This window comes from Meles meles, chromosome 6 (genome assembly GCF_922984935.1).
Source record: "Meles meles chromosome 6, mMelMel3.1 paternal haplotype, whole genome shotgun sequence".
Classification (NCBI taxonomy): domain Eukaryota; kingdom Metazoa; phylum Chordata; class Mammalia; order Carnivora; family Mustelidae; genus Meles; species Meles meles.
In genome coordinates, this window is record NC_060071.1 from 35,258,599 (window position 1) to 35,284,029 (window position 25,431).

The 25,431-nt window shown below is 38.2% G+C and overlaps 1 protein-coding gene across 9 annotated transcripts in view; it reads right to left on the reverse strand.

Moving 5' to 3' along the window:
• The window catches only part of NEO1 (neogenin 1), a 237,244-nt gene that overhangs the window by 145,005 nt on the left and 66,808 nt on the right, over nt 1–25,431 (reverse strand). For all 9 annotated transcript variants that reach the window (XM_046008203.1, XM_046008199.1, XM_046008201.1 and 6 more), the window contains exons 3-5: nt 21,141–21,416; nt 17,854–18,007; nt 3,392–3,528 (exon numbers count right to left, since the gene is read on the reverse strand). In XM_046008203.1, the coding sequence (XP_045864159.1) occupies nt 3,392–3,528; nt 17,854–18,007; nt 21,141–21,416 (567 nt within the window). The remainder of the gene's footprint in view (nt 1–3,391; nt 3,529–17,853; nt 18,008–21,140; nt 21,417–25,431) is intronic.

The following is a 25,431-nucleotide window of genomic DNA, read 5'->3' on the forward strand; positions in this document are numbered from 1 at the left end:
GAGGGTTGCGTGTCTGCCTTCAGCTCAGGTCATGATCCTGGAGTCCAGGATTGAGTCCCGCAACAGGCTCCCTGCTCAATAGGGAGTCTGCTTCTCCCTTTGACCCTCCCCTGTCTTGTGCTCGCCCTCTCTCTCTCTCTCTCTCTCAAATTAATAAATAAAATCTTTAAAAAAATGTGATGCAAAATGAAAAATTAAAATTTGTTAGTACAATATTGTATAACCATAAAATTTACCCTGGGGCATCTAGTTTAGACAGTAATGATAAGTGCTTCCTAATTCTTTCATGGACATGCATAACAACCCTACCTTCATACCTCTGAAAACACATTTTATTTTTCTAACTTTTTATTAACCATAGATTTATAAAGCACTGTGTAAACTTTCGAGTAAATTAAAAAACAACAACAACAAAACCTCTATAGCTCTTCTGCTCACCAACATTTTTGACCTCTAAGTATCTTCAAGCACCACAACTCCCCAGTCTTCTACTGCAGATCAAAGACCATGGCAGGCACCCTCAAACACACATGTACAACTATTAGCCTCAAGCCGACCTGAAACTATGTCAGAAATAGAGAAGTTAGCAGATAGGATGTGTTTTCACCAGGAGGCAAGAAATGAAAGGACCTAGCAAGTGAGGTTGGGGAGGAAGAGAAAGAATCAGTGGACAGCTGGTCAGACTTGGTTAAGAAATGAATTTGGTTGTTCCTATAATAAGGGTCAAAAAAGCTAATTCAACTAAAAACTAAATTTCATTGAGGATTACAATATCTAGTACCAACGGGGCAATGTTTTTGACTGGCGATATGTTATCAACAATAATTCTCAGTTCTCAACACCCTGCCACATGCTCTGGAGGTCAAAATCTTTTCAATTTTTGCTAATATAATGGTTGAGAAGCATGATACCTTTTAAATTTGTATTTTTCTCACTAGTAGTATGGCTGAATATCTGCCAATAAAGAAATGCAAACAGTTAATAAACCTTTGTTTGTGAACTTACTGTTCATATTCTTTATCAATTTTCCTCAGATTTTTTTTTTATAATCAGTTTCTAGAAACTCTATTTTGAGGATTCTCACCCTTTCTCAGTTATGTGTTACAACTATTCCTAGTCTATCATTTGCATTTAGCATTTACAGGTGTTCTTCTACTCTATATAACTTTAAAAAAAAATTGTATGTTGTCAACATTTGTTGGTTTTTGCTTGACATGTTCTTTCCTGTTCTCAGACTATCTTTTCCAGTATAGATAATACAAACACTAAACCCATATGTTCTTCATTTTTTATATTTTGACCAACTTTATTTTCTCCTGCTTGAAAATCTATTCTACCAATACCCTTTAGTAAATAAAAGTTTTTTCCCCTCCGAACTGAATTGCTACATTGATAATAGTTTTAAGTTCTAGAATTACTTATAACAGTTGGATTTTACTCCTTTTGGTTGCCTACTCTTGGGCCAATACCATGCTGTTTAATTAGAGAAGGTCATGATAATTTTTAATATGTAGGTTTCTTTACTCTTATTCTTTCCTCAGTTTTCTAGACTATACTCATTTAAAGGGCACTTTCTTGAAAATTAGAGGCACAGATTAAGATGGAACTAGGTACAAACTATAAATATCTATGTATTATCTTACAACTAAAAAAAAACATAGTAAGTTACTAGAAGAGTCTTAATTCAATTCCATACAATAAATGAAAGTTAAAAAGCAGAAAACCACCAGATGGACAAATGCAACCAACATATACGACAGACACTATGCCTCACATCTGAGGTTAATTAACAAGGTATTTTACAGTGGAGGAATCTGAGGCACAGGTAAGAAATGGAAGAGAGTGTTAGGCCAAGAATCTGACTAATGGTAAAAACAAGAGAAAACATCTAGTAAGGGAGGCACAGGGACCAAATAAGATGGAGTTCACTAGTATTTTACTTGTATAATCCCACCCACACACAGAGGTAAAGAAATAAAATGGATAAACAGATAAATAAAATAGAAATAGAAATTGGTCATTCTACAATTGGTCATAGCCAACATTCCACCTAGCCAAGAATGATGGTTGAGCTCAGATGAGGCAATAGTTATGTAATTAACTGTAATAATTATAGTCTAAGGCTTGCTCTTTTGATTTTCAGAGATGATGAATCCATCCACAAATAGCAACAGAGAACATAAACATTCTGTGCTTTTGCCAGCATAGGAGAACCCCAAGCAGTCTATTCCCCAATTCCTATCAGAAACAAATTTGAAGGGTGCCTGACTGGCTCAGTCAGTGGAGCATGCAATTCTTGATCTCAGGGTCATAAGTTCAAGCTGCATGTTTATTAGCAAAAATAAACAAATATATATGTTATATATAAAACAAAACATTTGAGTCATCTGGTGACTACTGGAAGTATAAGTGTGGCTATCACACTTCCTACTCTGAAACCCACCAGTGAGCCAAGAGAAACAAACTTTCATAAAAATATGGAATAACCCTAAACCACAGATTAGGAAGTATTCTATCAAATATAATACAATCTGAGACAAGGTAATAATGAATATCATGAGCCAAAATACACCTCTACATATCCAAGCAAAGTTGGATTTCCTGAAAGTAATAGGAGAGGTCTTAAAACTTTTTAGTTGAAACAAAGGTAAAATGAGGGTGTAGATAAATTATAGGAGAGATAACAAATATTCTTCTCACGGTACATTTCAATATGGAGGAAGGGCAAGGGACATGGAGATAAAGGAGAGATAATGCCATGTTCATTTTCTCTGACTTCTAAATCAGAGAACCTGTAAGGGAAGATGCTGTGAGGACCAATATTAGTTGAACAGGAAGAGATAAATCATCAAGTCATCAAAGAGATGACCATGTTACATTGAGAGACATAGTGCATTCCATCCTGGGTGATCTATTCTCCTGAAAGGAAGGAACACCAATGCTTAGGAGATAAATGGTTCTAGGTCAGAGTGTAAGAAGTCTCTCTGAGAGAAGAAAGGTGAACTGAACCTTCCAGATGCCCCAGAACACAGCCTTCCCCATACTACCACTACAGATAATAGCAATAATTAACTGGGCTCTTACCATATTCTAGACACATATTCTAGGAGTTTACAAGTATTAATTCTTTTAATCCTTAAACAACCCCAATGAGGTAAGTACTCTTATTATCTCCATTTTACAGATAGGTAAATGAGCATCAGAGAGGTTAAGTAAATTTCCTATAGTTATATAGCTAGGAAATATAAGACCAAGAATTGAACCTAAGCAATCTGATGTAAAGCTCAGGGTTTTAACTATTATACTGTATTGTCTCTTCTACTTTAATGTTAAACAATTAGCAAACCCATAAAGTACACAGAATTTATTTATACAGGAAATAATGACATACCTTGTACTGTAAGCTCTGCTTGAGCTTCAATTGTTTCATTTCCATTATCAGCAATACAAAAGTAAGTCCCTGCATCATCCTCAGTAACATCACTGATCTCCAGACTACCACCTGCCAGCAGCACCAGTTTTTCAGAGCTGCATAAAAAAATATTGGCACATTTCAGAACTAGGAAAACAATAACTGAGAAACTCGTCACATAAAACAGAAAAAACACTTAAAATGCATTATTATTTACATGGCTACAGAGAGACTAACAAAATTTAGTCCAATTTACTCTGCTCGTATTTAACATGCATAAATAATCACAAATACAAATCAAAATGTTACAATGAATTATCTCTAACATTTACTTTTTTTGAGAGAGGAAGAGCATGCAAGCTTGGGGTGGAGAGGGGTAGGGGAGAGGGAGAGAGAGAATCTTAAGCAGGTTCCACACCCAGTGTGGAGCCCAAAGTGGGCCTGGATCTCACATCTCTGAGATCGTGACCTGAGCCATAATCAAAAGTCAGATGCTTAACCGACTGAGCCACCTAGGCACCCCTATCTCTAAACACATCTAATTATTCTCAAAGGTATACAAGTTTTGTAGCCAATTCCACTCCCCACAATCCATCCCTGCCTCCCAGATCTCCCCATTTTTTTCCTGCAAATGATTTAATTTTGAAGTCTGGAATCAATCTGTCACTCCACTACAGCTATGCCACACTGAGAGGACTACTGGAGAAGGTGAAATGTCAGATCAGAAACACAAAGTCGTGAGGCCACCATGCCTACTGAAAGTTTCCTATGGTGGCTAGGCTAGGAAAGGGAGGAAAGGGGACAGGGAAGGGAGAGAACAGAGTTGGCAGAGAGCAGCAACCTGGGTGTGGTTACCAGGTAAGAACATGCTACCATGCCATTATCAACAAGGACACCGACCATGATAACCTAAATCTGTATAGTGATTTAAATCTTTTAAAAAGACTATTTAAAGAAAAAAAGTGATCCTATAACATAAGGGAAAAAAAATCAGAAATCAATATTCTCATCAAGTTTTTATAAAGTAAACAAGTTTAGTTGATTTGGATCCAAGTTTGTGGAGTTATAATTTTATTTTTATTTGGAGGTTCTATGTCTAAACTAGCTTTGATAGGCAGATATTTCTCTCAAATCTTAATATTGTCATATTTCGTATCTGTATCTAAACTTAACAAAAAATATGGCTTTTCATATAGAATTCCTGATGGGGAAAAAAGAGAGGAAATGACTATTTGGTCTGTGCCACACTTATAATTCTCATCCTAAGTAAAGAGCTATTCTGGCTTAAATTTCAGTATACTCTGAACCTGAGTAATTGAGCTTCCCAAAACTGATAAACAAGATTAAGTTTCTGGACAATGAAAGAGGAAAACCAGAATCAGGTTTGGTGGCTTCTCTATGAAATACCCTGCAAGAGATCCTGACTCAACTTTATCAAGTGGCCTTCTATTAGACCTCAAATCCCAACTGAACGTGATGAGATAGAGAAGAAATGAACATATCATGGAACAGAGCAAGAACTACTAGGATAAAATGGAGAGAGAAGACATGGTTTCCATGCCTCACAAAACGAGAAATTTACAAAATTTAAAATCCTCTATTTCATGAGAAAAAATTAGTACTAGTCTTCAGAAATGGAAAACAATGCCCACGAGTGATACCCAGCTGAGGGGAACATAATTTGAAATATTATTTGGTATGGTACTTTTGAACTGAGATATAGTAATTTCTATTTAATAATTATACTAAAAAATACTCCTGATACTTGCTTTGTTTCAAATTTGCCATAACTGAGTGCCAGTACATAAGTCAATCTTTCTTAATTGAATTGATTTTACTCCCTTGAAAGAGGCCTGGGAGGAGGAATGGCTGTTAGTTTGACAGAACTCATTAAACCTGTTCACATGATGATGTGATAGCTTCCATAAGATGGCAATCAAGTCTTTAGAACTCCAAAATTCAAAGATATAGCAAAAGGAACAGTATGTGAAAAGGAAGCATGGTCACTGGACCCAAGTTAGGTTGAGTGCTGCTGGACAAAGGAAGTATGTTTGTTCCTGGGCAGTCAGGGGTCAGTCTAGGAGACCTTGGTGTGCTAAGGAGACTTTATGTTTGCTTGTTTTGCCAAAGGAACGGCCTTGAAGGAGATAAATCACACAATTTAGGGAAGGACAAGAGGAATGGGAAAAAGACTAGAAGCAGAAACTTTGATTGTGAAATTATACTAATGGTCCAGAATTAAAAAGAAAAAGATGAACTCTGACAGTTACAACAGAGGTAAAAAGATGGCAAAAAGTATTGACAACTCTTAAAAACAATGGATGATGAAGGTAAGGAGAGGGATTCATCCACTCAGCAAATATTTACTGCTGTGCCTCTCTGTGTCAGACAGCAGCTGGGGATGCAACAGTGAGCAAAAATACAACCAGTGCTTCTGTGCAACTCAGGGGGAAAGATACACATGAAAGATGATAATTTCACAAAAATACTATACCAGAAGAACCTACCAGGAAATTAGGGATGAAATTTTTCTGACCAAAATAACCCTTGGACTGAGATCTGAAGAATGAGAAGGAGAAAAAGATTTCAGAAAGAAAGAGTAGCATATTCAAGAGAATGGTGGCAGAAAGTACCAGTGTTTCAGGATCTGAAAATAACCAGTGTGGCCAAGTTTAAGAGAGAAAAAAGAAAGAGAAAGATGAGGATGGAGCCAGACCATACAAGATTTTGAAAGTCATTTTAAAAATCTGAGTCCTTAACCTAAAAACAATGAAAATCCATTAAATATTTTTAAAAGTGGGGAGGGGGTTGACAACGATGTCATGAGATCTGAGCTTTGAAAAGATCACTCTGGCAGGAATGTGAAGATGTATCTGGAATGAAGCCAGAGTAAGTATGCGAAGAACGGGAGAGTTCTGTGGTAACTGGTGGTTTTCAGAGATGGTTAGGAGGTTCCATGACAGATCTTATACATGGATTAGATAGAGAAGCTGAGGAAGAAATTCATGTCCAGGAAGATTTTTTTTTTTTAAAGATTTTATTTATTTGACAGACAGAGATCACAAGTAGGCAGAGGCAGGCAGAGAGAGAAGGGGAAGCAGGCTCCCAGCTGAGCAGAGAGCTGGATGTGGGACTCGATCCCAGGACCCCGGGATCATGACCCGAGTTGAAGGCAGAGACTTTAACCCACTAAGCCACCCCTGTCCAGGAAGATTCTTAAGGTTAGAGTAGTATGTGTGAAAGGGAAAACAAAAGGATATTTGCTTAATTTAGTTTCTTGTGTGTTGTTATTTGAGTGAGAGAAAGGTAAGCCTTTTTATAGGAAAAAGAGAAGGAGCCAATGGAGAGAGAAAAATTTGAAAAGAAGATTCATAAAAGTGCTGGAGAAAATGGAAAGTAGTAAGATCCAGAGCACAAAAGGCCATCTCTTCTTTTAAAACAATACAGAGGGGGGATATCTGTGTGGATCAGTCAGTTAAGCATCTGTCTTGGGCTCAGGTCATGATCCCAGGGTCCTGGGACTGAGTCCCACATCGGCTCCCTACTCAGCTGGGGGGTCTGCTTCTCCCACTGCCTACTGTGCTCACCCTCCATGTGTGCTCTCTGACAAATAAAAATCTTAAAAAAAAAAAAAAAAAAGCTAATACAGGGACCTACTGTACGTTGTCTTTACCCAGTTTCTCCCAATGGTAACCTTGTAGAGTACAACATCAGAACCAGAACACTCACATTTCCATCACCACGAGGATCCCTCCTGTGGCCCTTTTATAGCCACACCCCTTTTCCTTTTCTTCCCACCTCCTCACTAATCCCTGGCAACCACTAATCTGTTCTCCATTTCAGTAATTTTGTCATTTCAAGGAGAATATTATATAAATAAAATCATACAGTATATAGCCTTTGGGGATTGGCTTTTTTCACTCAGCATATAATTCTCCAAAGATCCATCCAGGTTGTTGCACATAACAATGGTTCCTTCCTTTTATTGCTTGGCAGGAATTCCACAGTGTGGCTATACCTTAGTTTGTTTAACCATTTGCTCAATCAGTGACATATGGGCTGTTTCTAGTTTGGGGCTATTACAAATGAAGCTGCTGTGAATACAGACAGGCAGACCTGTGTGGAACATGAAGTTCATTTCTACAGGATAAATGCCCCAAAGTGTTAATGTTGGGTCATATGGTAGTTCCAACATGGTAGGCTTTTAAAGAAAAGGCCAGTGTCATAGAGTGGCTGTACCATTTCCACATTCCAGCCAGCAATGTCAGACTGATCCCATTTAACAGTGTTTGATGCTGTCAATTTTTACAAAGTGTGGCTATTCTAATAGGTGCGCATAGCAATATCTTACTGTGATTTTAATTTGCGTTTCCCTCATGGCTAATGAAGTTAAACAACTTTTCTTGCGCTTCTTTGCCATCTCCACCTATTTCCCAGTAAAACATTTATTCATGTCTTTTGCCTGTTTCTAATTAGATTATGTGCTTTTGTACTGTTGAGTTTTGAAAGATTATTATACATTTTAGATACTACTTCTTTGTTGAAGATGTGGTTTGCAAATATATTCTTCCACTCTGTAGTTATCTTTTCATCCTCTTAATGGGGTCTTTCATAGAGTGAAAGTTTTTAATTTTGATGAAATCCAATTTTCAACTTTTCCTCTTATAAATTGTGTTTCCAGTGTCAAATCTAGTAACTCTTTGCACAACCCTAGATCCTATTATTCTCCTGTATTTCTTCTCCCAAATTTCATTTTGTGTTTTACATTTAGGTCCATGAGTTAATTTTTTATATGAGGTGTGAGACACAGGTTGAGACGGGTAGCGTTTGTTTAAAATGCTCTCTTTCCTCCATCGACCTGCTTTCACATCTTTGTCAAAAATTAGTTAGGGATTTTTGTTTGGTCTAAATCTGAATTCTCTATTCTGCCCCAATGATATATATGTGACTATCCCCCCATCAAAGCCATACAGTCTTGATCACTGTAGCTAGATATGAAGTCCTGGTATCAGGTTGATTGATTCTTCTCACTTTTTAAAAAAACTGTTAACTATTCCAGTTCCTTTGTGCTTTTCCATCTCAATTTTATAATAACCTGTCAATATCTACAGAAGATCCTGCTGGGATATTGACAGGAATTGAGTTAACCTGTGTATCAATTTGAAGAACTGGTATCTTTACTACTGAGTCTTCTAATCCAAAAACACAGAAGGTCTATTATTCATTTAGATCATCTTGATGTCTTTCATTAGCATTTTATCCCTTTTAGTATACAAATCTAACAAGTTCTGTTAGATTTTTAACTTAAGCATTTCAATTTTTTGTGAGTGACAGTAAATACTATTGTATCTGTAACTTCAGTGTTCACAGGTTCATTGCTAGTATACAGAAATACAAATTATTTTCTCTTTATGGTCCATTCATCTGTATTTTTTTCTCCAAAATTTAAATGGGAAGATACACACTTATATGCTTAGAATTGCTTCATAAACAAGAATTCCAAAAATGCAAAGTCCTTTGCATAAAGTTATTTCTGAGCATTTGTTCATTATAAACAGCCAAGATCATCTTGGGCAGTTTTCCTCCATTTCTGAAGGATGGCCATCCAGTTTGTTCCCAGTGGCCAGGAATGTTCTCCATTCCTCCTCCTTATTCTCAAGGATTAAAGCTGTTTTAATTCTTCTTCAATGAGACTTGAGGTTAGAGCAGCCTTCGGGAAGAGAAAATAAGAGCAGTAACAGGTTATGTCTTTTCTTCAATGACTATGAATTGCCCTTCTCAAAACACACTTGGCTTATGCTGGCTTGGCTTTGTCCTCTGCTGCCTTGGTCTGAATTAACCCAATCTTGTTTCCTGGTGCCTAATTTCTGCTTTATAACCTAGATTCTTCTTCTTCTTCTTTTTTTTTTTTTTCCATCATGGCAATTGTGCTTTTTAACCCCCATCACCTGTTTCACCCATTCCCCCACCCACGTCCCCTGTGGTAACCATCACCTTGTTCTCTATAGTTAAGAGTGGGGGCGCCTGGGTGGCTCAGTGGGTTAAGCCGCTGCCTTCGGCTCAGGTCATGATCTCGGGGTCCTGGGATCGAGTCCCACATCGGGCTCTCTGCTCAGCAGGGAGCCTGCTTACCTCTCTCTCTCTCTCTGTCTGCCTCTCTATCTACTTGTGATCTCTCTCTGTCAAATAAATAAAAAAAAAAAATAAATAAATTAAAAAAAAAAATAAAAATCTATAGTTAAGAGTGTGTTTCTTGGTTTCTTTTTTTTAAAAAACCTTATTTGTTTTTTAAATTCCACATATGAGTGAGATCATACAGTAGATGTATTTCTTTATTTTTTTATTATCTAAGTTCAAAATTGTCTATTTGGTTCTTGAAATCTGCTATTTATTTGAGAAGACTTTTTGACGTTTTTGCTGAAATATTCTGTTTTTTAAATTTGTTTCAAGTGTGTTTATAATTGTTTGTTGAAGCATTTTTACGGTGACTGCTTTAAAATATATCAGATAATTCTAAAAACTGCCATTTCAATATTGGCATCTGTTGTCTTTTCTCATTTGAGATGTTCCTTGTTCTTGGTATGATGAGTGATTTTAAATTGAAATATGGATATCTGGGGTATATTATGAGACTCTGGATCTCACCAGACAAAAATCCCTAATTTTTGACAAAAATGTGAAAGCAGGTCAATGGAGGAAAGACAGCATTTTTAACAAATCTTTCATTTTAGGTGGCTTCTGATACTGCTCTAGAGGAAGGGGGAGGAACCACCTCATTACTGTCAGAGCGAGGTGGAAGTCCAGTTCCCTATTCAGTCTTCATTTTAATACCCAAGGGGAGGTGTGGATTTCTCATTATTCCTTAACAGGGTTGTGAGTTCTGAGTCCCCACGAGCTTTCACTGATACTCTCCTCTGACTGGTGCAGTAGGAATACCTCACTATCATTCCCCACATGGTGTCCACTGACACCATGGAGGGGGGCCCTCAATACTATATGATGATGAAAGTTCTGACTCTCCACAGAGCCTCTTTAATACTATCCCTGGGGGGGAAGGGAAGGAATGTCTCTACTTCCAGGTGGGATTAAAGTCCATGGTCCCTATATGGTTTCTACTAACACAGCAAAAGAGAGGGTTCCTTATTTAGCCTCTAATACCATACAGGTTGCCGGATTTCATTACAAGCTGGTAAGGGTGGAAGGTTAGCCTTCCCACTTGGCTTATGCTCATGTAGGTGAAGGTAGGGCTGCAGTTCTTCTGTAGTGTTTGGTTAAAATAGGAGTGATTTTAGTATTACACTTCTTGTCTTGCGATGCTTTCCCTTTCCGGGTCCTCTGGCTAAAGAGAGCACATGTTTTTTAAGAACTTCAGAGACATATCTAGTAAGAAGTTGCTACAGTCGAGGTCAAAGAGGTTGCTGCTTGTGTTCTCCTCTAGGATTCTGATGGTTTCCCGTCTCACATTTAGGTCTTTCAACCATTTGAATTTATTTTTGTGTACGGTATAAAAAAGTGATCCAGTTTCATTCTTTTGAATATTGCTGTCCAGTTTTTCCAACACCATTTGTTGAAGAAACTGTCTTTTTTCCATTGGATATTCTTTCCTGCTTTGTTGAAGGTTAGTTGACCATACAGTTGTGGGTTCATTTCTCGGTTTTTTATTCTGTTCAAATGATCTATGTGTCGGTTTTTGTGTCACTACCATAATATCTTGATGACTATAGCTTTATAATATAGCTTAAAATTCAGAATTATGATGCTTCCAGCTTTGCTTTTCTTTTTCAGGGCTGCTTTGGCTTTTCAGGGTCTTTTGTGGTGCCATACAAATTTTAGGCTCTATGAAAAAAGTTTGTGAAAGAGTTTGTTCTAGCTGTGGGCAGTTTGATAGGGATTGCATTAAATGTGTAGAGTGCTTTGAGCAGTATAAACATTTTAACAATATTTGGGCGTAGCATTTTTTCCATTTCTTTGTGTCCTCTTCAATTTCTTCCATAAGCGTTCTATAGTTTCAGAGTATAGATGTTTTACCCCTTTAGTTAGGTTTATTCCTGGAAATCTTATGGTTTTTGGTGCAACTGTAATTGCAACCGATTCTCTGATTGCTATTTCTGCTACTTCATTATTGGTGTATAGAAATGCAACAGATTTCTATACACTGATTTTTGTATCCTGTGACTTTACTGAATTCATGTATCAGTTCTAGCAGTTTTTTGTTAGGAGTCTTCTGATTTTTCTACATGGATTATCACGTCATCTACAAATAGTGACAGTTTGATTTCTTCCTTGCCACTTTGGGTGCCTTTTATTTCTTTTTGTTGTCTGACAGCTGAAGACTAGGGCTTCCAGTACTAGGTTAAAAAACAATGGTGAGAGTGGATATCCTTGTCATGTTCCTGACCTTAGGGGAAAAGCTCCTCAGTGTATCCCCACTGAGAATGATATTACCTGTGCATCTTTCATACATGGTCTTTATGATGTTGAGGTACATCCCCTCTATCCCTACTTTGTTGAGAGTTTTTATCAAGAATGGATGGTGTACTTCATTAAATGCTTTTTCTGCATCTACTGAGAGCATCATATGGTTCTTACCTCTTCTTTTATTGATGTGTTGTATCACACTGACTGATTTGCAAATACTGAACCATCTTCACAGCCCAGGAGTAAATCCCATTTGATCGTGGAATGAGTCTTTAAATGTACTGTTGGATTTGATTTGCTAGAATCTCATTGAGACTTCTTACACCCATGTTCATTAGGGATAGGGGCCTGTAGTTCTCCCTTTTGGTGGGATTTTCATCTTGTTTTGGGATCAAGGTAATGCTGGCCTTGTAGAATGAGCTTGGAAGTTTTCCTTCCATTTCTATTTTTGGAACAGTTTGAGAATAGGTATTAATTCTTCTTTAAATGTTTGGTAGAATTCCCCTGGGAAGCCATCTGGCCCTGGACTTTTGTTTTTGAGATATTTTTGATTACTGATTCAATTTCTTTGCTGGTTTATCAGTCTGCTCAAGTTTTCTATGTCTTCCTGTTTCAGTTTTGGTAGTTTATATGTTTGTAGGAATTTATCCATTTCTTCCAGATTGCCCAATCTGTTGGCATATAATTTTTCATAATATTCTCCTACAATTGTTTGTATTTCTGTGGTGTTGATTGTGATCTCTCCTCTCTCATTTGTGATTTTATATATTTGGGTCCTTTCTCTTTTCTTTTGTTAAATCTGGTTAGGGGTCTGTCACTTTTACTCTTTTCAAAGAACCAGCTCCTAGGTTCATTCATCTGTTCTACTATCATGTGTATGTTTCTGTATCATTTATTTTTTCTCTAATCTTTATTATTTCCCTTCTTCTGCAGGCTTTAGGCTTCATGTGTTGTTCTTTCTCTAGATCATTTAGGTGTGAGGTTAAGTTGCATATTTGAGATTTTTCTTGCTTCTTGAGATAGGCCTGTATTCTTATATACTTCCCTCTTATGACAGCTTTTAATGTATCCCAAAAGTTCTGGACCATCACGTTTTCATTATTATTTGTTTCCATGTATTTTTTTTTATTTTTAAATTTCCTGGTTGACCCATTCATTGTTTTGTTCTTTAACCTCCATGTATTTGCGGTCTTTGCAAATATTTTCTTGTGGTTGACTTCAAATTCCATAGCATTATGGTCAGAAAATATGCATGGTATGAATGATCTCAATCATTTTGTACTTGCTGAGGTCTGATTTGTGACTCAGTATGTGATCTGTTTTGGAGAATGTCCCCTGTGCACTCAATAAGAATGTGTATTCTGCTGCTTTAGGATGAAATGTTCTGAACATATCTTTAAGTCCATCTGGTCCAGTGTGTCATTCAAAGCTACTGTTCCTTGTTGATTTTGCCTAGATCATCTGTCTGGTGATGTAAGTAGGGTGTTAAAGTCCTCTACTATTATTGTATTATCAATGAATTCCTTTATGTTTGTTACTCATATTTGGGTGCTCCCAAATTGGAAGAATAAATATTTATAATTGTTAGGTCTTCTTGCTGGAAGACTAGGGCTTTTTTATTATGGTATAGTACCCTTCTTCATCTCCTGTTACAGTCTTCAGCTTAAAATCTAGTTTGTATGACATAAGTATTGCTACTCTGGCTTTCTTTTGATGTCCCTAAGCACGATAAATAGTTCTCCATCCCCTCACTTTCAATCTGCTCCTGTCTTTAGGTCTAAAATAAATCTCTTGGAGGCAGCATATAGTAATTTTTCCCATTTCTGACACCCTATGTCTTTTGATTGGTGCATTTTGTCCATTTATATTCAGAGTGATTTTTTTATTAATTATTTTTATTAACATATAATGTGTTATTCGCCCCAGGGGTACAGGTCTGTGAATCATCAGGCTTACACACTTCACAGCACTCACCATGTCACATACCCTCCCCAATGTCCATAATCCAACCACCCTCTCCATACCCCCATTCAGAGTGATTATTGACAGATAGGAATTTAGTGCTTTAAAAATGGGAATTTTCTGTTTCTTTCTAGTCTTTGAAGATTTTGGTCCTTCTTTCCCATTCAAAAAGGCCCCTTTAGTATTCCTTGCAGTGCTGGTTTAATGGTCATGAATTCCCTTAGTTTTTTTGTCTGGGAAACTCTTTATCTCTTCTATTCTCAATGACAGCTTTGCTGGATAGAGTATTCTTATCTGCATATTTTTCCCATTCAGCACGTTGAATATATGCCACTCTCGTCCAGCCTGCTAAGTTTCTGTGGAGAAATCTGCTCTTAATCTTATTTGTCTTCCACTGTAAGTTAGGGATGTCTCTTGTCTTGCTGCTCTTAGGATTTTTTTCTTTATCTCTATATTTTGCAAATTTAACTACAATACATCTGGGTGTTGGCCTGCTTTTGTTGATTTTGATGGGAGGTCTCTGTGCCTCCTGGAGTTGGATGTCTGTTTTCTTTCCCATGTTAGCTAAGTTTTCAGCTATAATTTCCCCCCAAATAAACCCTCCACGCCTTTTTTCCTCTTCTTCTTCTAAGACTCCTATAATATAAATGTTATTATGCTTTTTTTTTTATTATGCTTTATGGAGTCACCATGTCCCCTAAGTCTACATTTGCGATCCCATTTTTTTTCCCTCTTCTTTTAAGCTTCATTATTTTCCATAATTTTATCTTCTGTACCACTTATTCATTCCTCTGCTTCTTCCATCTTTGTGGTCATTATATCCAGATGGTTTTACAACTTGGTTATAGCATTTTTTATGGCTTGACTAGTTTTAATGTCTTTTATCTCTGTGAAAGGGACTCCCTGGTATCTTCTATGCTTTTCTCAAGCCCAACTAGTAGCCTTATGATTGTTGCTTTAAATTCTGGATCAGGCATATTATTTCTATCTGTTTTGATTAGATCCCTGGCCATGACCTCTTCTTGTTCTTTCTTTTGGCATGAATTCTTCCATCTTGGCATTATGTCTAGGTGTCTGTCTTCTGTGTGTTAGGAAAGCCAGAATGTTGTTTCCTGCTGCTGAGATTAATGGCTTTATGAGGAAGAGGTCATATACTGTCTAGGGTCTGGTGTTTCAGGAAGTGTTTCTGGTTTATGCTGTATGCACTCTGCTGCTATGTTTTGGCTGCTTTTTCCCTCAGGTCAGTCCTCTGCAGAATTTCTCCTTGCCTGCAGTGGGAAGTGTTTGGACCTCGGCCAGAGTGTGGTGGTTTTTAACTAGGTGTGCTCTGATTTGTCTGCTTATTAAGAGATACCTAATGCTATTTCCACTAGAGCTAAAGCTTTGCAGAGCTCTATAGTCAGTAGACCTGGTGCATGCAGGGGTTTTATGCTGGTGTTCTAGGGGAGAGTACTGCTGCTCTGGTTCTCAGGCACACTTGCCTATGAAAAGCAGCCTCTGCAGAGTGCAGAATTTTCCTTGTGCGATCTCCTGTGTATTCCTCTCTCTCTCTCACTTCTCTCCATAATCAGGGCTCCCTACCCTCTGCAGCACCTGTGATCTGCTTATCTTCACAATTTCCTTCTATGATGATAAAATACAAAAACTTTAAAAAGAACCTATTTCAGCTTTCCTACTCTTTTTTTTTTTTTTTTAAAGATTTATTTATTTCTGGGGCACCTGGGTGGCTCAGGTGGTTAAGTGACCTACTCCTGGTTTAGGCTCAGGTCATGATCTCAGAGTCTTGAGATGGAGCCCCATGTCAGCATCTGCACTCAGTGCAGCATCTAGTTGTTCCTCTTCCTCCCCTTCTGCTCCTCTCCCCACTTGGATTCTCTCAAATAAATAAAATTTAATTAAAAAGTAATTTAAAGATGTATTTATTTGAGAGAGAGAGAGAACATGTGTGTACAAGCAGGGGAAGGGGCAGGGTGGGGCGGGGAGAGGGAGAGAGAGAAAATCCCAAACAGACTCCCTACTGGGTGTGGAGCTCAGTGCGGGGCTGGATCTCATCACCCTGAGATCATGCCCTGAACAGAAGTCAAGGGTTGGACCTTTAACCGACTGAGCCACCCAGGAGCCTCAGCTTCCCTACTCCTGATAGATTTTGTTCTAACATGTAGCCAATTTAAATTTCTACCCTAGGACACCTGGGTGGCTCAGTGGGTTAAGCCTCTGCCTTCATCTCAGGTCATGATCCCAGGGTCCTGGGACTGAGCCCCACATTGGGCTCTCTGCTCAGCAGGGAGCCTGTTTCCCCCTCTCTCTGCCTGCCTCTCTGCCTACTTGTGATCTCTGTCTGTCAAATAAAAAAAAAAAAAAATTTCTACCCTAAGAGAGCTTCAAATTTTTATCCCCTTTTAAAAGGTCCCCTATGGGGGCGCCTGGGTGGCTCAGTGGTTAAAGCCTCTGCCTTCTGCTCAGGTCATGATCCCAGGGTCCTGGGATCAAGCCCCATCAGGATCTCTGCTCAGCAGGGAGCCTGCTTCCTCCTCTCTCTCTGCCTGCTTGTGATCTCTGTCTATCAAATAAATAAATAAAATCTTTAAAAAAAAAAAAAAGGTTCCCTATGTTTCAGTTAGCACAAGTTTTAAATATTCCCTAGAAGTCTTATATAAATTCTTTGCATAATATTTACCTGGGGAAAGGAGTGGGAAGAAAGAAAGTAAAATATAGGCAGAAGCAGTTAGTGACTGGGTGGGTGCTGAGAAAGAAAAGGTGATACTAGAGATGATACCATCAGTTTTGCTAATGGAACACCTTAGTGCATTCTATCATTCCCACCTATCACCGAAGGTTGATCACCAAGCTAACTAGAGAGTTACCCCTTTCCCAGGTCTTGGTTACTTCAGTACACAAATTAAGACTGTCGGCTTACTTTGGATTACTCAGTTGGGAATCTTTAGACCTGCTCAGTTCAAATCAACAGCCACTAGCCACGGGTGGTCTCTGACAATTGAGTATATGTGCTGCTGAAGCGAGCACGATCTCTGACAATTGAAATGTGGGTAGAAAGACTGAAGACTGAACTCTGAATTTTATTTAATTTTTATTTAAATGTAAAAGCTGAAGCAACACTAACCACAACTTTATTGTTTTGGTAGAACTACTTTTCACTTTAACTGGTGCATCATATAAATTATTACTATTGTATTTAGTACTGGGGGGTTACATCTTGGTTTTTGTTTTTTTTAATCTAGCTACCAAAAATTTTAAATTACATACATGGCTGAATCAGATTTCTATTGGACAGCACTGCTTTGCAACAATGGTCCTCAACTGGGCACCATTCTGTCCCCCAAGGGGACATTTGTCAACATCTAGAAATATTTTCAGTTGTCACAACTTGGGAGAGCTACTAGCATACAGTAGATAAAGGCCAAGGAAGATACTAAACATCCTGCAACACATAAAATGACTTTGCTTTGGAAACAAAATATACCTAAATACCACCACCACCACCTTGGTTCTTTTATCAGAATACAACAGAGAAAAGCACCCATTATATATGTCAAGTATCCATTACACATGGAAGTAATGAGGGATGACAGGATGGCTGACATTAAGAGAAATGGCTTTTGTGGAAGAGGAAGGATGGTATGATTTTAAAAGGCAAAAACAGAAGGATGAGGAATACATTCTCTTTTATTGTTAGAATAAAGGAAAAAACTATTGTGAACAAAAAAGCACATGAAAAGGAATGAGAAGTCAAGCTAGTCAGGACCAGAAACTCCTCCAACAATTTAGGGAAGGAGGTCTTGAAGCCTTAAGCTAAGTATACTGTAGCTTAGAAAGAACAAACAGAATAATTACCCCTTATTTTGAAATTTTGAAAGCAATTTTTTCTTTAAACATGCTAATCATATATACCATATAAACTATTTCAAGAAAGATAAATGAGCATTATAATGTGCTTAAATAAAAATAGATAACCTTTTCTTTTTTCATTATTAATCAGTAGTCCCCAATTAGATTAGCCCAAGTCTCAAGCCAAGGCTAAAAAGCTTTTAGGCAGACATTACCTTTCTGTGTCCAGTGCCTCCTCATTTTTCATCCATCTAATGGTTGGAGTAGGAAGTCCCGAAGCAACACATGGCAACACCACACTCTGACCAATGACTCTGACTAAGGAAGAAGGTTGTTTCAAAAATACCAAGTTTGAAGTGAACTCAGGATCTAAAAAATTTAAAAAATGAAAGACAATAATTAAGAAAGCACTTTACTACTTTAATGATGAGGGATGGCAAATTCCTGTTCAGTCTGTGTGGCTTTGTTATTTTATTTTAAGTAGACTCTATCCCCAATGTGGGGCTTGAACTCATGACCCCAAGATCAAGGGCTGCACACTTTACCAGCTAAGCAATGCAGGCACCCTATGTGGTTTTGCATAACAAAATATTTTAAGCAAAAGTGACACCAAAAAAGTCCATTTAAATTAGCAAACATTTCAGGGTGCCCGGGTGGCTCAGTTGGGTAAGCATCTGACTCTTGATTTTGGCTCAGGTCATGATCTCAGGGTCATGAGACTGAGCCCTGCTTTAGGCTCTGAGCTCAGCAGTGAGTCTCCTCGAGATTCTCTCTCTCCATGCCCCCCCCAAATAAAATAAATAAATCTTAAAAAGTAAATTAGCAAACATTTCCTTAATCACTTAAAGCACCGTGCTAGGCTCTCTGGGGACCTCAAGGATGTAGAAGTTGTAGCTCCTAACTTTAAGGTGCTTACTGGTCAACTGAGGCATATTTAACAAGAATCCCCTTCACATTAAAAACACTGAAAGAAGTAAATGTTTCATGAGTGGTACAAAGACAGAAAAGACTGTGCAAGCTCAGGATCCTTAACAGCACCCTCTCCATTCACAGGGATTTCCTAAGAGGTTTCCTTTCCATCCCTACATCTGTGTGTTACTTCTGAAAATCTTTCTTGAGTTTCATCTCTTTAACTCATTCACTTAGTCTGTCAATCCCTTGATTTTTATAATGATATGACTATTAGGCTGCCACTGTGTGTGTTCACTTTATACAGCTACTCCTCTAATGAACATCTGAGAAGGCCACACTCCAATGACTAGAAGACAGGGTTCTCTACTTGATGGAGTAGTATTTCCAGGGTTCAGTTTTGAGGGGAAAAGTCCGTTCTCAGGTAAAGAAATAGGACTCTTGTTCCCATAATCTCAGAAAAAGGTGTTCTACAGCCATGGTAACGACCACCAGGCCTGGCTTTAAACATGTGTAACTAATGAATAACAGTTCTGTAGCCACGGTAACAAGAAAACTTTGTCTAATGGATGAGTGACAGCTCGCTTCAGTGAACAAGGCTTTGAAAGCCAGCCAATGAGTGACAGCTTCAGGCTTTAAAAGTCAGTCATTCAGCAGTGGAATCACTTGCTTCTATAGTGGGCATTAACTTGCTCTCATCTCTGTAACCAACCATAAAACATGCTTCTATGGCTGACAATCAACCCACTCTTGCTCCTTAACCAACACACCAAATACGTCTTCCCCCAAATTCTTTACGCGATCATCAGTTTGCATTAAGAAAGTGATGCTTAATAACTATGGTTTTCCCTCACTGAAGTAAATAAAACATTCAGTATTTTGGTTTTGTTTCAGATATGGAGTGGTGGTTCATCCTCTGAAACTGAAAATCTTGTTTCCCTGGATCTGGTTTTGAGGATTTCCTTGAATGTACCCCAGGTACAGAGAAGAAATAGGACCTCTGCCATATATAAGCAAGTCAGGAAGTGGGCTGGGGGACACTGCAATATGGCAATAGTTTTCTTTTTTTCCATTGGGATTTAGCTAGATTTAATCATATTTTGATAGAAACACATAAATTTGAACAAATATTTACTGGCTTCTATGTGCCAGTTACCACTCATGGCAGTAGACAAAATTCCCTACCCTTGCTGAAGAGAGACAAGAAATAAAAGACATTGTGTATCAGACAATGGATATGTTCTGAAATAAAATTAAGAGGCAAAGAGGAAAGCACCAGGACAAATATGGAAGACTATTATTTTAAACAGTGGCCAAGGAAGGTTTAACAATGAAGTGATATTTGAGCAGAGAAGTAAGACGGTTGTGTCAGGCAGATATCTGAGGAAGAGGATTCCAGGCAGAGCAAAAGGAGAGTAGAAGATACTGTCTTCTACTAATGTCTGGAGTGTTCTAGAAACATAAGGTGGCCACAATCACAGAGTGAGGGAGAGCAGAGTACCAGATGGAAGAAGAAAGATGGGGAGGGAGGTGGCATTAAGATTATACAAAGCCTGACAGGCCAAGAACTTTAATGTTTACTCTAAGATGAGAAACTATCAGGTTTTGAGCAAAGATGTAACATGACCTAATATACACTTTATTTTACAATCTAATAAACATTTTAAAAAATAATTGTGGCTGCCAAGCTGAAAACACACAGGGACAGGAATGACAAAGGCATGGATGATGATGACAAAGAAAGAAACTACATTAAAAAAAAAAAAAAAAATCAGTTCAAAGCCCATCAGGAACACCTTCAGGCATCACTGCTCACAACATTGGGCTCATCTTGCAAGCCAAGCCACAGACTAAAAATTAGCCTATGAAGTAGCTGTATATAAAAAAGTTTGCCAAAACAACGTAAAGATGGTCCCATTATATTCATAAACTCAGGTTTGAAGGAAGAAATATGGAATCTGGCACCCAGCACTGGGAACAGAAGCTGAAAGGCCAGGAGACAGGAAGAGGCTGTCATGTGAGCAACATGTGAGAGGAAGTTGTGAGTAAGCAGAAGTTACACAGCTCAGAAAAGACACACAAAACAGAGAAGGAGAGTCAGCAGGGGCAGAAAGAGTGAGAGCCCACAAACGGAGGGAGGAAGGGGCTGAGTTTACATTAAAGTGGGGAGCTCTATAAAGATCTGAGAACCCTGCTTACTGGTGTCTCCAGAGCTGCTGCATCACTTACTACTCTGCCCATCCCCTCCACGAGCTAGCCGGAATGAGTCCGGATTCTGACAAGAGATCTAACTATATGAAGTACCCCATTAGGGAAAGACAGATGGAGGCTAGACAAAACATGGACTTAGTGTGTCTTTGGCCCAAGAAGAATGCCATAGATATTAAATACACTTTACCATCTAAGAGTATTCACCTAAGAGTGAATCTTTCTGGCACATTTTCTTTTCTCTGCCTGTGAGAAACTGAGACTCCTTATGCTGACATTAATTTGTCACACCACATATTTAACAGGGTTTATTAAAAGAGATAATTCTAACAGTACAATTTTTATCCATTAATAAACATAAACCACAAGTCCTGATAATAAATACCTGGAAGAACTTTCAATTCAGCTTCATCACTGTACTTTGGAGGCCCACCACTTTCCACTATACAGCGATAAAGTCCCCCATCTCCTTCAGTAGCATTGCTGATAACCAGTGTTCCACTTGGAAGTTTGATAACTCTATCATCCAGAAGAAGAGGCTGTCTGTTCTGTTCCCACCTCACAAATGGGACCAAATCTACATTAACTTCACAATTCAGAATTGCACTGTTCCCAGCATAAACTGAAGAAGGTTCTGGTTGGCTGGCAAATCTTGGAAGACCTGGACAATAAAGGAAAAGGAGAAATAAAATGTAGTTAAATGTTACTTTAAAATGTAGTCACAGGAACCAGGAGCAAGTCAGCCCACGTGGTCATATGTATGGTCAAGCAGAAGGTCCATGGGTCAGGAAACTGGCTACAACAGGGATACAGGTCAAATAAGTAAATGTACTAGGATAACTGGAGTCACATTGTTCACAGTTGGAGAAGCAAGGTACAAATGTGGAAAAGCAGAAGGGTAGAATAAAGCCCATGGTACTGGTAGAACTGAGGCATCAGTATAAACTTAGTTTTATATAATTACACAAATACAGCTAAACACATATACAGATATAAATGTATATGTAAAATATATATACATTTCATACACAGCCATTTCATACATATATACATACATTACATACATATAGATATGTATATATGTATGTATAAATCTCCTGGCTCTGTCCAGAGAGAGTCCAAAATCAATGCCATTTGCAATATGGACATATCAAAAGGACACAGAAGTCATTTGAAGGGAGTTTCCTCTGGCTAAAACTGGGATAATAATAATTGATGCACAAAAGAATGAACGGATGCTAAACTCACCGGTGAAAGTTGGATGAGGAATAGGATAGAGAGAGAGTCTCAAAGTAGCTCTTCCCAAAATACTTATTACTAATTAATAAAAGTACAGAATATTTAACTTTACAGTGGAGAAACAGAGCATAGACCATATTAACAAAGTAATAAAGGTTAACATCACCAGGAAACAAAACATCACACACTTCCTGATATTATGCACTAAGAAGAACACAGCATCTCTTACTTCTGTGATATTCCTTCCCAAAATGCAAAACCTGAGTCTATTCATAGGGGAAACTCAGAAAACACAAAATGAGACAAGGATAAACTAAAGAATGGTTTGAGATCAAAACAGCCTGAACTACTCAACACAACATGTAATCCTGAACCAGAAAGGAGCGGCAGAGCAGCAAATTCCTGCTTTTGTTTTTTGCTATTAAGAACTTTACTGATGGGGTGCCTGGGTGGCTCAGTGGGTTAAAGCCTCTGCCTTCAGCCCAGGTCATGATCTCAGGGTCCTGGGATTGAGCCCCGCATTGGGCTCTATGCTCAGCAGGGAGCCTGCTTCCTCCTCTCTCTGCCTGCCTCTCTGCCTACTTGTGATCTCTGCCAAATAAATAAACAAACTCTTTAAAAAAAAAACAAAACAGAACTTTATTGAGACATCCAGTAAAATCAGAATGGTCCCTATGGTAGTAGTGTATTAAGGCTAATTTCCTAAAATTGATGGATTGTTATTTAGCAGAGTATTTTTGTTTTTAGGAAATATACATGGAAGTATTTAGGTGGGGGTAATGCCTGCAACTTGGCCATAATAATTCAGAAAAAAAAAAAAAAAACAAAAAAACAGATTTGGGTATGTTTGTGAGGGGTTATAAGGCAGACATAGTAAAATGTTAACAACTAGGTAATCTGAGTGAAGAATATATGGGATTTCTTGGTTTCATTCTTGCAATAATTATATGAGTTTGAAATTATTTCAAAATAAAAATATTAAGAAAAATGTAGATGCTACAGAATGTAGTGGTTAAGAGCCTAAGTTCTGGAGTCACATAACCTGAACGTGAATCCCAGCTCTACCACTTCATGGCTGTGTGACATCAGCAAGTTACTTAAACTCGAAGCCTCAGTTTCTCCATCAGTAAAATGAGAACAATATGAGTCCTCCTATGATGTTAAAAAGGTTAATACTTAACATAAATACTTCATACATAACACATTGCCTGGCATATAAAAACTCAAATAGTAGGGGTGCCTGGGTGGCATGCTCAGGTAAGCATCTAACTCTTGGTTTCGGCTCAGATCATGGTCTCAGGGTGTTGGGATAAAGCCCTGTGTCTGGGTCCATAGTCAGCGCAAAGCCGGCTTGCGATGCTCTCTCTCTCTCCCCCTCTCTAAAATAAATAAGTAAATCTGAAAAACAATTATTCAAATAGTAGCTGCTATTATTATTAGCAGTAACATCTAAAAGGTGACTCTGAGATGTGGAGAACACAACAAAATGTTTCTTTAAAGACTAGCAAACATAGTAAATTATGAGAGACAGTTCCAGGTTTTGTAGCTTTATGATGGTGAATTAGTCCGTATAGAAATAACATACAAGTTATCTAGCTTTCTTACAAATTTTACTCATTTTTTATATCAAGGGGATACAACAACATAAATGGCATTGGCAGACAAGAGATTTCTCCAAGTTTCTGACCACAGAAAGCAGGAGGAACCAGTACGGACATATCACGGCAGAAACTGCTGCAGCTTCCTCTGCTCACAAGTAGGAGGCCAGTTTGTCCTGCTGCTTCCAGAGAATTACCGAAAAGAGATGGATTAGGAGGAGCCAGACATCGGCGTCACAAGAAGAGAATAACTATGTCTGTATTCAGACCATCCAATTCCTCCACCTTTAGGCACAAAACACTCCAGCCAGGCTACTGCCCAGGCAGTAAAACAAAAATTTCTACTGTGGAGAAATGAGTGCAGGGATGACACTTCTATTTAATTTTATGAGCTACTACCTATTTTGTGTTCTTTCAAAAATTTCCCTTCTTAGTTGACTTGGCTAGAATCAGCTTCTATCGCCTGCAATGAAAAAACACTAACCAATGTTCTTTTAGAATGGCAATGTGGCAGTATCTTCTTGAAAAAAAATTAGTTTTATTGAGATACAATTTATATACCATGTTTATCATTTAAAGTCCACAATTCAACACTTTTTAGTATACACACAAAGTTGTGCAACTATCACTGTAATCTAACTGGAGAATGTTCATCATCCTCCAAAGAAACTGTGTACTCACTTGCAGACATCCCCCATTCCCTGGATTCACCCGCCCAACCCCTTGTGCCCTTACCTCAGCCCTAGAAAACCACCAATCTACTTCTTGGTTCCCTATATTTGCTGCATCTGGACATTTCATGTATATGAAGTCATATATTTTTCAGGTTGGTCCACACTGCAGTACATATCAGAATTTCATTCCTCTTTCTTGCAGAAAAACATTCCATGTATGAATAGTCCACAGTTTGGTTAGCCAAACTTGATAGACTATTCCCACTTTTTGGCTATTATGGATAATGATGCTATAATTATTCATGTACAAATTGGTGTACAGACCTGTCTTTTCATTTCTCTAGGGTTGATACCTAGAAATGGAATTGCTCGGTCATAGGGTAACTTGATGGTTAAAATTCTGAGGAGCAGTCAAACAGTCCAATGCTCTTTTTGAAATATACACACGCACAAAGTATATTCTATGATCCAGCAATTAATACAATTACCAATTCTGATCATCTTTTCTACAGAGATTTATAAAAGACTGTTTACTATACTACTACCTTTAACATAAAACAATTTTTATTCATGTAACTGTTCATCTAAAAGGGAATCTTTGGATAAATCACAGTATATCTATACAATGGACATTATGCAACTATTAAAAGAAATTTTATTCATCTCTTAGCTCAGATCTTCTTTCCTCCTGATACTCAGGCCATGAGTGAGTTAAATAACTCTCCCACAGAATCTTGTCTGCAGCCAAAGAACTGACTATATTGTATTAAAATTGGCTGTTAACTAGGACATTAGACCAAAAAAATGCTTCCTGAAGGATATGAAAGTTAAAAAGAAGGATGGACAAACCCAGCAGAGTAGAAAGAGAGGAAAAAGCAGACGGCAGGTGTAACAGGCGGTGGGGAAGCCATGAGCAAAGGCCAGAGACAGAGAATAAAGGGATTTGAAAATATTTGGTACTAGCAGAGCTTAAAATGCGATGAAAGTGGTCCTGCTGCTGCTAATGGAAGAGGGCAGGGACAGAGACAGGGCAGAGTGCTAAGAAATGAAGCTGGAGAGGGGTGCCTGGGCGGCTCAGTCGGTTAAGCATCCAACTCCTGATTTCGGCTCAGGTGATGATCTCAGGGTCCTGGGATATAGGCCCACATCAAGCTCTGTGCTCAGC